The 16,260-nt window shown below is 41.0% G+C and overlaps 1 protein-coding gene across 7 annotated transcripts in view; it reads left to right on the forward strand.

The window, feature by feature from the left end:
* fbxw7 (F-box and WD repeat domain containing 7) overlaps nucleotides 1-15,883 on the forward strand; it is a 93,691-nt gene extending 77,808 nt beyond the window's left edge. For all 7 annotated transcript variants that reach the window (XM_029500521.1, XM_029500539.1, XM_029500531.1 and 4 more), the window contains 8 exons: nucleotides 1,755-1,889; nucleotides 3,560-3,683; nucleotides 3,857-3,993; nucleotides 4,604-4,717; nucleotides 10,133-10,314; nucleotides 11,560-11,785; nucleotides 12,602-12,812; nucleotides 13,961-15,883. In XM_029500521.1, coding sequence (XP_029356381.1) covers nucleotides 1,755-1,889; nucleotides 3,560-3,683; nucleotides 3,857-3,993; nucleotides 4,604-4,717; nucleotides 10,133-10,314; nucleotides 11,560-11,785; nucleotides 12,602-12,812; nucleotides 13,961-14,229 — 1,398 coding nt within the window. In that variant the 3' untranslated portion in view covers nucleotides 14,230-15,883. The remainder of the gene's footprint in view (nucleotides 1-1,754; nucleotides 1,890-3,559; nucleotides 3,684-3,856; nucleotides 3,994-4,603; nucleotides 4,718-10,132; nucleotides 10,315-11,559; nucleotides 11,786-12,601; nucleotides 12,813-13,960) is intronic.
* Nucleotides 15,884-16,260: the final 377 nt, after the last annotated feature.

The following is a 16,260-nucleotide window of genomic DNA, read 5'->3' on the forward strand; positions in this document are numbered from 1 at the left end:
TCACTAAAACCGTGTAACAAAGATTTCTTACCAATGAAGCACGTAAGATTATATCCCCAAATGCTAAACTATTTATTTTATATGACCAGCATACAGGCACTTTTCACTTCAGTATAAGTTTTTAAACTCTCAAAATAATTAGAATAACTTTGTTGGAGCCTAGTAAACAGTATCTAAACCACAAACAGGGCTGGTCAGTATTACAACTAGCATAAAAGATGAAATAACTTTAAAATGCCTTTTCAGTGTCTTTGTAGCTTAGAGCAGTCATACTTCAATAACCTTTTTGGTCTTTTTGAAGGCTGAATAATTCGTTCGGCCCTTTTTGGAAGATACTTAAGTGTTTCCCTCAACTGCTGAATGGATGCATTTCATCAGCAGCCTGTCATCATCATAATGATTAGCTGATCAAAGACATAACTTTTCTCCGTGATCAAGCCAGGCTGCGTTTCCTGCACGTTCCAAGCATCAGCACTGTGATCATAGATGTTGACTGCGGGTTAGTGTCGCAGCCATTCTCTTGGGAATTGTCAAAGGAAATTCAGAGAAATTAGGAAAATCAGGTTCTAAAGCAAAAGTAAGCCTGACAGGTTGAGTAGAGATAAGCTTTCAATAATTATAGATCATGTTTAATCTCTCGAGGGTTATCCTGGAGACTCCTGGAATGCACTAAGCTAACCATTAGAACAATGAGGAATAGCCTTAAATGTTTATATCACAAGGATAAATGTAAGTTCTGAAATTTGTAAAGAGCTTGGTTTTTAATGATTCTACACTTTGTCTAGTGGTTTGGAAGAAAGCCACAATCTATACCAAATATAAATGTATCGAACAACACAAACCCAGTCAACTACATTTGTGATTAGATAAACTTGTGCTAAGAATTTAAGAACAGTCCAAACGACAAATGCCTTCTCAGGTTGGGACTTGAGAGGTCCCTGGTGTTGAAGATTCAATTTGAACAGAAGCACCAATAATCCATGGGAGGAATGTTTTAACACGAGTAACTGTTACGTGGCCCTTCCTCTGTGGGAGGGAGTGGGGGTTGATTACCTCCACAACCAGCACCCCTGGCTAAAGCTTTTAGCTGCCAAATTACAGGTGGTTTGCGTGTGCCAGATTTTCCATCCTGCCTCCTGGCCTGTAATCATTGTTAAATTTGAGCACTCTGGAGAAAAAAACAACTGCGACTGTTTGGTTCAGCTTACAGTACAGCGCTATTCAGCCGCCAGCAGTAAACAAGTCAACACTGAAGCAGGAGAAACAAAACCCTACAGAGCTCTAATAGCACTGCTGATAGTGTACGGTTCTCCAGTAATGTGTTGGCTACTAGCAACAGGCTGGTGCCTCGAGCTACTTTGTGCTACTGCACAATGCTGGATCTTCCCAAGAGTCTCCAATCAAGGTCTCAGACTTTCGGGAAAGAAAATAACTTTACAGAAGCTTGTTTAATAGTGGAAAACTGGAACGTTTTGTGATAAAATGTAACGTCAGCGTAAATTAAATGTTGTATGGCTATTATGGAACTACGACCTATCCCTTGAATCAAATTGAAGCACTGAGTTAAGTTAGCTGGTTTCAGTAGGTTTCAATACGTCTGCTTTCAAAAGAACAAACTCATTGAACTGCATTGGAGTCCTGTACATCTAATCGAGTTTCTAGCTCGTTTCTTATGAAGTTTCAACTCAAAGAAAGAGGCTGCCTCTTTCTTAAATGACTTTTTTAAAGAAAACCTCCTTTGTTCGCTGTTTCAGAGTTGGACTGGCCCAGAGAAGCTGCTGGCCCTGGATGAGTTGATTGACAGCTGTGAGCCCACGCAGGTCAAGCATATGATGCAGGTGATCGAGCCACAGTTTCAGCGAGACTTTATCTCTCTGCTGCCCAAAGAGGTGAGTTCCTCAATCCCGCTTCTGTCATCCATTCACAACTTCCTCTCTAGCCTTATCGTGGTCTGCCTCTGACCTGAACTCCCATAAGAATCCTTTGTGGTAGACATCATCTCTGAATAAACATACCTGAAGAGAAAGAGACAAGGTCTCTCTAGTCCTGATACTCTCGCCTGTCCCCTGTTACCTTACATCATTTAACGTCATACACAGTGGATGCCTTGTTTTTGTGCCGCCTCATAACTGGCAATACAGAAGTGCTGCAATGATGATAAGATCGCATAAGGAAATTGTACAAAACAGCCTCAATCCACCGTATCTTGTGGAGCTGATCAAATATGTCACACCTCGTCTCTGTCAGGCAGGTGTTTAAGATGAAGGGGTAGGGCTGTTATATAGAGAGTGAAGCAATACGATGCAAGATTTCAAGGTGTCAGCACCACTTGTTTCAAAACTAAATATACATGTTTGTTCACAGCTGGACATGAGCCCTCCATTTTAATTTCTGTGCTCTTTATCCTTTTTTTTTTTTTTTTAAATCCTGTTTCCTTTGAGTTCTTTTGATGGTCCCATACGTGCTCTCTGTCAGAGCTGCTGAAAATATATCAGGTGGTGTCAATGTCAGGTAATTTTAACAGGACAATGCTCCTGGTCCCATTCTAGATACAGCTGAAATGGGTGAAGGGGATCTGCTGACAGTTTAGGATCAGGCTTAAATAGGAACGACTGACTGGAGGTCCATTCATAAAAACTGTGAAATACCTGCAACCTAGGTAATGATTTCTGGCTTAAATAGTGTTTTTAGGTGTACCATCAAATTGCAATGATGGTAATCCTACAGTCAACAGGCACATAAAAGACGGGCTCAGAATATTTTCACAAATTATGAAAAGGACTAAAACGTCTTTCCCTTCTCATCCCTCATTCTGCATCAACAAATACAGGTTTTTGTGATTTAGTCCCATTGATCAGCTAATGTCCCCAACTGTTGCATTGAAACTTGACTCACAGCTCAGAGTTAGGCCTGGGGATAAAACAGAAAATTTTCTGTCTGATTTGTTTAACTTGAATTAAACTTGAGCTGCAGCAATTAATTGATTTGTTAATTGACAGAAAATAAACTGATCGACTTTGTCATTTTTAAAGCAAAAGGCTAAATTGTTTGTTGCTGCAGTTTCTAAAATCTGAGGAACCTATTCCTTTTCATTGTGATACTAACTAAATTCTGATGAGTTCTGCATAACTAGGAGTGATATTGAGGTAATAATGTGACTTAACATAAGTTTATTAACAAGTTAATCAACAAAATTAGATTAATTGGTGAATATGTGAGACTAATCAGAGAAAAATTAAGGTGACACAAACTCACCAATCTTGAGCTTGATCTTGATCTTGGTGCCCTTATTTGCAGGCTGTGGCTTAACACCGGTGTCATCATCTGCTCTGTGGAGTTACTTTTGAAATATTTTCTGTTGTGCTTTCATTGAAATGTTCATTAATTTCAATAGCAACACAAATGTGCACAGATATCAGTGAGATTCAAGTTCATAGTTTGTTCTGCAAGTGGTTTACTAGCATAAAATCCTCTCCTTCTGCCGTGTTTGCGCCTGTTCCAGCCAATAATGGATCCTCCATTAACACCTCTCACATTCTTCATCCATATATTTCAACAGCTGGCTTTGTATGTGCTGTCGTTCCTGGAACCGAAGGACCTCCTCCAAGCAGCCCAGACGTGTCGCTACTGGCGCATCCTGGCAGAGGACAACCTGTTGTGGAGGGAGAAATGCAGGGAAGAAGGTGAGTCTCATGTTTCTGCAATACATGCAGACAACCAGCATGCATTCACCAAATGGGAGCAGTTCGGGGCTACCACTGTAGCTAAATTTATTGTCGGAAATGTTTTGAAATGAACTTAAACTGGAAAAAAGTGAGCTCTTTAGTCCAATCAACTTCCCTCTCTCTTCTAACAGGCATCGACGAGCCTCTGCCCCTCAAGAAGAGGAAAATTGTCAAGCCTGGCTTCACCCATAGCCCCTGGAAGAGTGCCTACATCAGGCAGCACAGAATAGATACAAACTGGAGGAGAGGGGACCTCAAATCACCCAAGGTAGCTTTTGCTTCAAACTTCTACACCAGCTAGTTTTTAAGATGAATGTCAAAAGACTCAAAGTCACAGAGACCGTTCAATAAAGGACTGAAATGTGGAGTTGATGATAAGTTAGCAATGGGTCACTTCCCTGGTCTGCAGTATTCATGTTGAATGATAATTCATCAGAAACGCAAGATGATCTTAGTCTCCTTCAATCTAAAGGCTCTATTTGTCAGAGGCATCACATGAAGCATGACCATCATGCTGGAGTTGATGTTAAATAGGCTTCGGATGCCTTTGCTCCTTTAGAAATAGCTGCAAGTCATCAATTATTTCGATAAATTAAGTAAGTAAATTCCAATACTGTGTTCTTCATACTCCTTTGAATATGCAGTGTGCCTTGTGTTTTGCTGAGCTAGCGGTCCTGTGACCCAGTATAAACCAACTACACCCATTCACGCACTCTGCTTAAAGAGTTGTGTTCACCTACATGACAGTTTCTTCTCATTGCCTCCAGAGGCATATCATTATCATTGCCAGTTTCTGGTTTTTGTCCTTTCATTCCACATCCATTATTCTTCTCCATCTTTCTCATTGAATTTAATATGATATCTGTTCCATCTCAAAGGTGCTGAAAGGTCATGATGACCATGTGATCACCTGCCTCCAGTTCTGTGGCAACCGCATCGTGAGTGGCTCTGACGACAACACGCTGAAAGTCTGGTCAGCTATCACGGGAAAGGTAAGAGTGGGAAGATTAACATTTTTTCTGTTTAATCTTTTAGTTTTAATAGCTTTTTGCCTGTCTACCAGACATTAATGGGCTGTAGATATGCATTCACCTTAAATCATACTTAGAGTAGAGAATGTTTATTGATTTAAAATTGAGGGATTACTGCTTATTAGCTATAAGACCTTCTTTTATCACACAGAGAATGTTTTACATTAAGCTATTTATAAAAACAGCTCCTTATTTAGCACCTAACTGTACCTGAAAAACCTTCACTCACCTAATAGTTAACAGTATCTGCCCTTTCATGTAAAAACACATCAAGACTCTAGCCATTTATTCTCTTCCAACATTTAGCTATTTTGCAGTGTTGTTACAGCACATGTCTGCAAAGAGTGTTAGTATTCATAGCTGAAGCTGGTGCAGCCACACAGGGTTTGTGCTGCAGGTTAATGCTGTGTATTAAACACACAGGTAGTTGTACTGTAGTGTTGAGGAGAGTTGAACAGTACTTTCATGCCTGTGTTGAATTTTCACAGTATATATATATATATAAATCCTCTGTTAACTGTTAATGTACATGTCTTATTCAAGCCCTGTTTCTTTCACTTTTACTCAAATATATGAGATGAGATTTGGGCTGGGAACACGCTACCAAAAAGAAACTCTTAGAGAAATTGATATTCTGCATGATCAAACTGAAGCAGGTTTCTCTTTCTGGTTAACACAATAGACCCAGGAGCTTCCTTTTCATTCAAGTCTCGGTCTAACAGACTGTAAAGTTGGCATTCAGCCTACTGGTGATTACACGCATATCAGTCACAGCATTTGCTGATCTGAATAGATTTCCCCAAGGTCATCCAATAGGCATGGAACACAAATTGGCTCTCCTTCATTCAAAGACTTGTATCTGGACAAGTTGTGAAGTTCCAGCTGCGGTGGCTCCAGATTGGTGGTGGCAGTGTGTGATGAGTCAAATCCCCAGCAGGTTCTACTGTTCTTCCTGAAACCATCATCCATTCATATGGACTTTACAGACACACAATTCATTGTGTCTGTGGTTTCAACAATGCAAATCTAGCTCAGAATTGTTTGTTTACATTAGCCACAAAGAAGAGATGAGCCTAAATCTGTCTCTGTTTGGGTGCTGCATTCAGAGCACATCCTCTTTGTGGACTTCATCTCCTTGCTTATTTAACTCTCAACACCAGACAGAGAATCCCTCACTGGAGGGGAATGGCCAATTAAGTCCAGCTGACCATTTCGGGTGAAATAGCTGTCAATGCCAGTAAAACTGTAAATTAAAAATACAATGGGACTCCCAGCACCAGGATTTGTTTTTCCTCCCTATTGTCAACATCCTTTACTGCTTTAGCCATCTCATTTGAGGACTTTTTTTTTTTTTTGGTCCACCATCAATTCAACCTTGAGACATGCAGACTTATAAAGCAGTTATCAATGATGTCAAGAGGTTACAGTCTGTGATGCAGGGACGAATGACTGCTCACAGTCCAATGTCAATATCATCCATTCCTCATCTCCTTTATGTAGCCCACTTTCTTTGTGAATGTTTTGGATGGAAGGAAACATTTTACTCCCTAACTGTCTTGTAAAATGCTTTGTTTGACTTTTACTTCTCATCTAAATCCTCTAACCTTAAGAAAAGCCCACAATAGCTTCGCCATGAACACCAGAATTTTAGTTTGTGCTGAAGTGGATTAATACGAGGAAGAAACATGATGATCAATAGAGATGATGAATTCTTATTTCAGTATATAAACATTCTCCTCTTGAAGTCTGTGGCTTTCTTTTGTCTGTTTCATCACATATGTTGGGATTTTTTTGTGTGTGTGTTGCTTTTCATTCACCAGACAATAGCAGTCCCCATAAAGTGGTAATGAGTAAGGTAGACAGTTATAGATTACAAGGGTTGAATGGACTCTTCCTCTCAGATCACCGGCTAACTCTGCTTTTCTTTAGAAGAAAGATTTAAAATGCATCTCTGACAACTTGCACTGTAGGTAGAGGATTTAAATTAATAGGATAGAAAAAGAAATTGGTCACACAGTAGCCAAATTTTGCCAGAGGTAGAGCAATATTCATGCTTCCTCAGATACTTGAACTTTTTTTTTCCCAAACTGTGTGTTCAGTTTGCGAGCGATCAAAAACATTTCCCTGTGAACCACAGTGTTGGCTGAATCGAGTGATATAATGTTGCTGTGCAGTGTCAAAGTGTCATTGCATTTTTTAATTTATTTATTTATTTATTTTTTCAATTGCAAACTCCCCAGCCCAGCTCTAAACAGAGCTTCAGATATGACCTTGACAAGATCATATGTTCTTTCAAGTCTTTCAAATGTTTATAGATATATAGATACTTTATTAATCCCAAAGGAAATTGGTCCAGAAACCATATTCTCAAAGATTTGTTTCTGAATAAAGCCAAGTTTCAAACTTTTAGGATCCCCCCCCCCGCACAAAACGCAGATGATTTCAACAGGGTTATTTCATAGATATGTCACATTTTAAAACATTCAACATAGCGAACTCATTAGACATCCATCAAAAAACACCTACAGGGAACCTTTCCCTTGATTTACCGTGTTATATATAAAACACAGTGAAATAAACTCTTGCTGCAAGGCAATCAGGAAATCATTATATGAGCGCATTGTGTCAATAATTTGACACCTCCGAAAGATTTTAGGTAAGATGAGGCATAATTGTTTATAAAATATTGCAGCAGAGATTGAACAAGCCTGAATATGTGTGGTTTAGATTTGTGTTTCAGGGCAAATTTTTTATTAGATATTATTAAAGCCCCCCCAGCTGAAATAAAAGTCTTTGCTTAGACAACACCCAAAGGCTTTATCTTACCTGATGAACCTTTGTCTCTGCCAGAGATGTCAAGCTTCCATTCAGGAACACAAACAGCAGCATACATCTCATTGCTTCAAAGGTGGCTGTCTGGTGCTTAACAGATCAGCTCATGTCCTTGGTGCCTGTCACCAGCAGCCTCAGTTGTCAAGCTGATCTAAGATGGCAGACCTGCGGACTGCTGTCATATCCACTGAGAGGTGTCCTCTACCAGATGGTTTAGCTGCATGGACACACAGTATATCTCCACTTCTTTTTGAGTAGCAGATCACGGATTGTTTTTGGAACTGTGAACCCGATGGGAGCATTAAAATTATTACATGTGGGGAAATTATACATTTCAGTGTTGTAATGAAATTCGTTAAGGTCGTCTAGCAGCTTTGCAGAGGTTATGATACTGGATTTAAGGAACATATTCTGCAGTTATCTGGTTGTTTGTCACATGACATTAGCCTGTCAGTATGTTCAATACCTTGTACCCTTGTCATCAAATCAGTAGCACAAGGAATGGAAAAGGGCAAAGGTGTTGGCTTCCTCCCACATCTCTCAGAATGCATTTGGACTTACTCTCCAACACAAACTGAGAACATGGTCAGCTTTTACAGTTACAAGCAAAGGCACTTTGTTATCAGGCATGGTGGTGACTCCGTGGCCAAATTGTCACAGCAAAAAATAAAAGAGGTGGCAGCAAAATTTTTTTTCCTCTGCCACAATCATTTAAGTATGTTTGGTCATGTGCAGAAAGAAAACAGCAAGGCACAAAGCACAATTTACTTTTAAGATCGTATATAATGATTTAATTTAATGAACATCTTCTGTTGAGCTACCAGTCACAGTTATTACAGTTATGTAGACAAGAGTTGATGGAGGTGTGTTAAATGGACCCCTATCAGGCATGTAACATCTTCGATCTCTTTTCCCAGTCTTCCTATTCCTCTTCAGGCCAAATAATCTGTACTCAATTTTAGTATATAAATCTTCAAATCATTTAATCGAGTCTGTAATAATGACAGCTTGACCTGAGCTATCTTATTCTAACCTTTGCAAAGCAATAATCCAATGCACATTGAGTCCCATTGACCTTCACTTTTTTGATATTTTCTGTTAATGTCAATACAAAGGCAAAACTGAACTATTTAGAATATTTTGTTACTGTCATGGTGTCTGCTGTTCCGGATATCCACCCACTTTTTTCTTTAAAATGAAGAGAAAAATATAATGCCAGTGTAAGGCATTGTTTGAAAGCCGTCATGTTCAAAGAAGGGCCTTCACAGGTTCATTAAAAGAATGCTAATCTTCTTTCACTCTCAGGGACAGGCTTATTTAATGTTTTGGGTTTTTTTTTTTTTTCTCCACAGACAGATAAAGGCATCCAAGCCCTTCATTTCAGATATTCTGTCTTCCCACGCAGTGTTAGAGTAGGGTCTAATCATGCACTGTGATTCTTGTTCTTGGAACCTCAACTACTGGCTTCGATTCACAAGAAAAAAATCTTGCATTCTTACTTGAATCTTGCATACTCAATCTTGAATGAGTATGATTACAATGAACTGCAAGCCCATAGTTAAATTTTACATAACACTGATTCGTCCAAAGATACACTATGGACAGTGAAAAAGATATGAATAATCTGCTTAATGTACCACAAGTTTATGACACACATATCACATGACATGTAAAAAAGATTGAGATTTTCAGTTGAATATTCCCTTTTTACTGGACCAAAAATCAAAGAAAAGGGGCCACAGTGATAAACATGCCACGCTGGCCCACAGTTAATGAAGTGATGCTCTTTACCACAGGACAGTTGGTTGAGACAGGCTTCAGCATCTTATTCCTTTTTAACTCACTACAATAAAACCTTATGCCCTGCAACTCAATTCGCTGCTCAGCAGCTTATCAGCTGCAGTCAGAAGGGTCACATGTTGTACACTTAATAGACTCACTCTGCTCTGAACCTGACAAAGCCACACCGCTCACCACCAACCACGTCCACAGTTTGCTCCTCTCCCCAAGCAATTTTAGTTCAGTGCATTTAGCAAAATTAAATCTGGGGCGGACAAATGAGACAAACCATGGAGATGCAAATTCAATTGATCAGAAAGATTTCCATAACTACTGTAATCGATAGCTAATACGAATGAATGGGCACATTTTTTTTTGCTAAAGACAATTGTCAACCCATTCTGCAAAGAAAATAAATCGGCCACTTTTGCAGCTGATAAGTAAAAGCAATTATAAAAGCCAGCAGAGAGCTCAGACAGAGATTTTGTCCCAGTGCAGCAGCAGCAGGTAAAAATGACTGCGCTTTTCTTTCCAATAAAAGGTCACACAAATTTCATTTTACTTGTCTTTATTCCCTGTAGGCAAACTGAAGTCATAGAAGGAGAAAAAATAATAATTTGAGATGGGGTTTTATGAATCTAATTTATCGTATGTATGAGAGAAATCACCCTGAAAGTCTTTGAAACTTACTTTCATAGCAGCAAAATGTCTACGAGGGGAGTCAGGAATTTACTAACCAAGACTCTTCTACTGCGGTCTTCTCAGTGTCTTCGGACGTTGGTGGGCCACACAGGGGGCGTGTGGTCATCTCAGATGCGAGACAACATTATTATCAGTGGCTCCACTGATCGCACACTCAAGGTCTGGAACGCAGAGACAGGAGAATGTATCCACACCCTCTACGGGCATACCTCAACAGTGCGCTGCATGCACCTACATGAGAAAAGGTATGGCGCAACCTTGTATGTTCATGCCTGTTTAAAACAACAAAGAAAGAACCAAAAACACCAAAAATGTCATGATTTCAGCTGAAACTTTGTTGCTCATATACTCTCATGTTGTTTTAAACTGGGTATTTTTGGTTTTCAGCTTTAAGTACTACTTAACAAGCCATTTTAAGCCATTTTTAATGATGAGTTTTGTTATGTAACTGTGATACCTCTATTATGTTGGGGGGTTATTATGTTGCCATGAGGGAATTGTATATCTCAAGAGATTTTTGGTTATAATAAATTAAAACAATCTTCTTATTCAACACTCAGCCAAAATATGAAAAAATTCAACATCCTCAATTCTGGCGCAAATGCTTTCATGTTCGCTGAATCATAACAGTGATTCCCACTGAGCAAAAAGAGCAGCTCTACAAGAGTGGAGGAGGACAGTATCTGTATGAAAGTGAGCATGTGGTCTCATAGTGTTTAAATAGATCCTGTGAGGCGTCTTAAGTGAATTGCTGCTAACTTATTTACTCAATATTACACTCCAGAGAGTCAAAGTGCCCTTTTTGCCTTAGGGCTCACCAAGGTTTTTGTGTAGCATTAGATTGCTCACATAGTGGAAATGTTGTTAGCTTCAGGCAGCCAGTGTATAACATGTCAGTGATTTTCATCTTTGTAAGACCATGAGACATTTTGTGTGTGTATCTACAGCATAGTCCATAGAAATCGTAATAATGCTGCAGAGGAATGCTTGTCTGAACCTTTATTGTGGCGTCAAGTATCTACTGCAAATCAAATAAAGCAGTGTCAATTAGTCACCTAATTTAAGTTTTCTCTTAGCTTATTAATTTTTAATATTAACTGTAGCCACCTTTCCTTTTCCTTTTCTCTTCCATTGTGGGAAGACACTGCTTGAGGGCGTCTGGGCTAAGGAGGTGTTTTTGTACATTCAAGTATTAACATGAATGTGACAGTGTGGTTTTCCTGTCAGATGAGCAAAAGAAAACATTCATACCCATGGCATTATTCTGTCAATACAGCTGCCACAACTTGAATTAGTAGATACAAGAAGTATAACTTGTTCCTGTCTGGGGGGAAATCCAGCTCAACAAACCTCTGTTAAATTTATAGTTGTTTTTAATTGTTTGTGCCGCACCTAGACTCAAGCATTCAACCATAACTGCATTATAGTATAACGCTCTGCAAGAAGTACCGGACCCATTTTCTGTTTGTGTCTATCCCACTTCCCCTCAGGGTGGTCAGTGGCTCTCGTGATGCCACGCTGCGTGTCTGGGACATAGAGACAGGTCAGTGTTTACACGTCCTCATGGGCCATGTTGCAGCAGTGCGCTGTGTTCAGTACGATGGGCGGCGAGTGGTGAGCGGTGCCTACGACTTCATGGTTAAAGTGTGGGACCCCGAAACAGAAACCTGCCTCCACACACTGCAGGGCCACACCAACAGAGTATACTCATTACAGGTGAGCAGCTTCGAGACAAAGACAGTCAGCATGTCTCTCAGTTTGACTTTGAATTTGTACACCAGCTGTTTAAACATTTAGACATCAACATCAGAAAGTTTGCTTCAAGTTTAGGTTCCAGCTGAGCTTTAAAGAGCAATTCATTGGGGGGGCTATTCAGTTTGTGAAACGCTTAATATCAACTGTTTGTTTTGGGGGTTTTTTGTGTTAGTTGAATTTAGCAACGCATAATAATTTTTTTTGAGTTAGATTGAGACAAAGTTTGACCTTGGGAACGCCAGACTTTAAAGAAGTGAACCTCCATGAAATATCCCTCTTTTTGTTAAGATGGTTGTTTTGGGGCCATAGAAATCCTTAAGTCATTTAGTGGCACATTTTTATCTTAATTGAGCCTGTGTTTATGTACAGTTATAATATATGAATATATTCTCAACAAAATGTATGTCTATGTTTGAAAAGATTAATTCTTCTGTGTCCTCTAAAGTGTCCTCCCACCCACTGTGTGTGATGACGGCGCACTTTAGCTGGTGCCATCATTTATTGCAGACACCAAGATTGGTTTTTGTACCATGCAGCATGATTAGGCCTTTAAAATGTTGGTGCTCTACATTTGAACATGGGAAACAAAAAGCAAAGCTTTTACAGATCAATAAAATTCATCTCTTTCAATGAGTTTGATCTTAGGGCTGTTAATGGAGCCAAACTATGCCGTGTAACCATTGACGGCATCAACTGCAAGACAAGGTGACACCTGCAGTTACCTTGAACTGGGAGCTTCATTTTCAGCCAGTTTAAATGTATCCTCTATTACTCTAGTTTGATGGGATCCACGTGGTCAGTGGCTCATTGGACACATCTATAAGGGTCTGGGACGTGGAAACAGGCAATTGTATCCACACGCTTACAGGACATCAGTCCCTTACCAGCGGCATGGAGCTGAAAGACAACATCCTGGTCTCAGGAAATGCAGACTCCACTGTCAAGATCTGGGACATCAAAACGGGCCAGTGCCTGCAAACACTGCAAGGTAAGATCAGTATCCAAGAGGCCATTATGTCAACAAAATAGTAATGGTAGTGTAGTGGAGTTGCTCCAAGTAAAAAAAAAAAAAAAAAGGATGAACCAGCCTTGAATAAAAACCATAAGTACCAAAGTTTGGGATTTGCACCCATTTCTCAGTGTCTGGTTGAAATGGCAAAATCTTGTGAGCGTGCTGGTCCTGAACAGTCTCAGTTTTTGTCTCTCTCTGAAAAGCTCTAACTCCATTAGCAGCACCGGTGCCTCACAGGAAGTTGGAAATCTTTTTCTGAATAGTTGTGCCAACCACCGGTTCTCTGCCTCTAAATGCCCTCATTAACGAACTACAACCCTGCATGCTGGTCCATCCAACACCAACACACATGCTGAACAAAAGGATTCCCCAGTGAGAGTCTGAAGAGAAGCAGGGACAAAATCGGGGGGCCACCCTATGTGTGGCTGGTGAAGAGGGGGCATTTGCAGTGAGTGGATGGGGGCAGTGTAACTTTGTGGGTCATATAATTAGGTCAGCGGACAATTTCTGCTATTCAGTAGTGTGTTTTGATAAGACAATAGGCCAATAACAAGGCCATCACTGTCATCTGAAGAGAGTATTGGTAGTGATGGAGCAGGCTGCTTTGTTGTGGCAGTTGAAAGAGAAGGGGTGGGGGGTGGGGTGGGGAGAGGCAGGCACGTTGGGGGTTGGTGCAGAACAGCATTGCGTACTTGAGTAAATACAGCCTTTGAACTAACCAGCGACAGAAATGGGAAAAGATGTGAAAGCTTGTCGACTGAGATTTTGACAAATTTTCTGAAAGCAGGAAGAAATTAACCTTCTGCATGAAAGAGCTGCTACAGCATCATCAGAAAGGAATAATTTAATTCGCCTGAACTCGACTGTGAGTTTGTTTGTGTTTGTGTCATCCTAATTAATTATATCAACAAGTCTTGAGTGAAATCTTAAGTCACCGCACACGTACAGTCACAAATGACATCACCCTAAGGCAGCAACTGCTGCCATCTTTACTTTAACTGGGACCTCCTGCCAGCTGCAGACACACAACACACCATTCCTAAAAAGGTTCTCTTCTATCTCTCTTCTATCTCTTCTATCTTTAAGTCAGTCAGTCTAATGATCTGTTTCCTTTGTGCATTCAGGTCCACACAAGCACCAGAGCGCCGTGACGTGTCTTCAGTTCAACAAGAACTTTGTCATCACCAGCTCAGATGATGGCACAGTAAAACTGTGGGACCTGAAGACGGGAGAGTTCATCAGAAACCTGGTGACTCTGGAGAGTGGTGGCAGCGGCGGTGTGGTGTGGCGCATCCGGGCCTCCAACACCAAGCTGGTGTGCGCAGTTGGTAGCCGCAATGGCACAGAGGAGACCAAGCTGCTGGTGCTGGACTTTGATGTGGACATGAAGTGAGAAGAGATGTGGTGGGAAAACATGAAGAGAGCGCACTGCGGAAAGGAAGGAACAGAGAAAGAATGGGGGATGAGGCACCACGAATGCAGAGGGCCGAAGCCGCGAACTCTTCACCCAAACGCGCAAAATCTGCAACGACCACCGCTGACAGTGGGCTTTCCTGTCCTCTACAACTATCTCCCCCGTCCCCCATTTGGGTAAATGTTACTGACAAAGCCACAGACCCTCATATGTGTTAAGCCCCTGCTTTTGACCCCCACCACCAATACGAGGTGGAGTCGGAGGGGATCGGGCTGGAAATGGGGCAGGGGGCCATGATCGGTCTGTCCCTTGATTAGCTGGGGGAAAGAAGAGAAGAAGAAAGGAACGACTGATGACTGAACTCTTTGAAGTGACTCTCCACCCTTTCGGTACGGGGTCATCTTCGCACAGAGACTTGGTTTCGCTTCAAGCCTGACAGATTTTGAGATGTACAGAGATATATTATTTTTTAAATCCCTACCACCCACCCCCACCCTCTCACTCACCCTCAAAGACACACACACACGCACACACACACACACACACACACACACACACACACACTCAAACCTGAAGAGTGGAAAACATTGACAGTAGGAAAAGAAAGGAAGGTGGGAGACATTTAAAGGTGAATTTCCACACAGTTCCACATAAAAAGCTGCTCGATTTAGAGGAGAGACATCGGAGGGTTCAGCCTGTAGTCAGGCTCATTTGTTTTCACTCTGCTTCCGTTCTTGTTCTCCAATCCGTTCCTGTAGTTTGATTCCTTTACAATGTCGCACACAAACGCAACTGTGAATTTCAGTACCTTTTGGGTTTATCATATGAAAGGGGTTTCTCTATAGATCCCCCCCCCCACCAAACCTCTTTCTTTGCTGTTGCCACTGGCAACAAATCCCAGTATTAGAAACCTGCTCAATTTAGGTTTGTTGTCATTCTGTAACAACTTTTTTCTTTTTTGTTTGTTTGTTCTTCCTACATACCTGGGTTCGGAGCTCTGTCTCCTCATAAACATCAATGCTGTCCAGAATTTTTCAGTCTAGCTGGGGTGGTCTCCTCAATGCCGGTGCTGTAACGAGAAGGTCCTTTGCTCAAAGCGCTGTGGATTAACGCCCCTGAATCCCCCAGCCCCTTCCCCTCTACTGATTTCCCCCCCGTGGCCAAACTGTATTTATGCTGCTAGATGAATGGAAAAAAAGAGAGATGGAACTTTTACTTGCTGTGACGTTTTAGTCCCAGGCGAAATTCCAAATTGAACTCTATATGTTTGGACTTCAACAAAAGATAACATCCATCATTTTTTGTTTTGTTTGTTTTTTGCCACTGAAACTTGAGCCAAACGTGCCTCTACGAGGCTGAGAGGAGGGAACGCATCCGACAGACAACTGACGGGATCGCCTGCAGAGCGGAAACAAGCGGATGTACACTGTTGGCGTGCGTGTGCGTGCGTGCATGAGTGTGTGTGTTAAGCGTGTTAACGGGCAACTTGTAAACACATTCCTGGGGACAAAGCTTTTTCAGCCTGTTCTTTGGGGAAACGTACAAATGCTGTGTAGACTGGCAAAGAGAAAAAAAAAAAAAACAAGCAGATGTATCAACTTTAACACGTGAATGAAAGAACTGTCCGTACCAATGTGTGATTGTTGTTCCATTCAACGATGTCTGAAGCAACAGAGGAGACCATCACAAGCATCCAGTGACAGGTTGAGCTGCCAGGAGTCTTAGTGTTACATGTATTGCAGTGAAAATCACCGTGGTCGCAGCCTCGTGGATCGTCAGTGGGACACATAAACACACCAAGGCAACAAACATGAACTGAAACATTGTAGCCAAATGAAAATCGTCTCAATCTCCAAGAGTCACAACTCAAGCTGAACTGTGAAAGTGGTATAACACTGTATATTAAAAAAGAAAAAAGAAAACAATCTTGCTCTATCTCCTCTCGTTGTTTTCTCCCTCTGTTTTAATTTATGATCTGGTTTGAGAAATCAGATTTGTTGCAGGTGTTTT

This window comes from Echeneis naucrates, chromosome 1 (genome assembly GCF_900963305.1).
Source record: "Echeneis naucrates chromosome 1, fEcheNa1.1, whole genome shotgun sequence".
Classification (NCBI taxonomy): Eukaryota; Metazoa; Chordata; class Actinopteri; order Carangiformes; family Echeneidae; genus Echeneis; species Echeneis naucrates.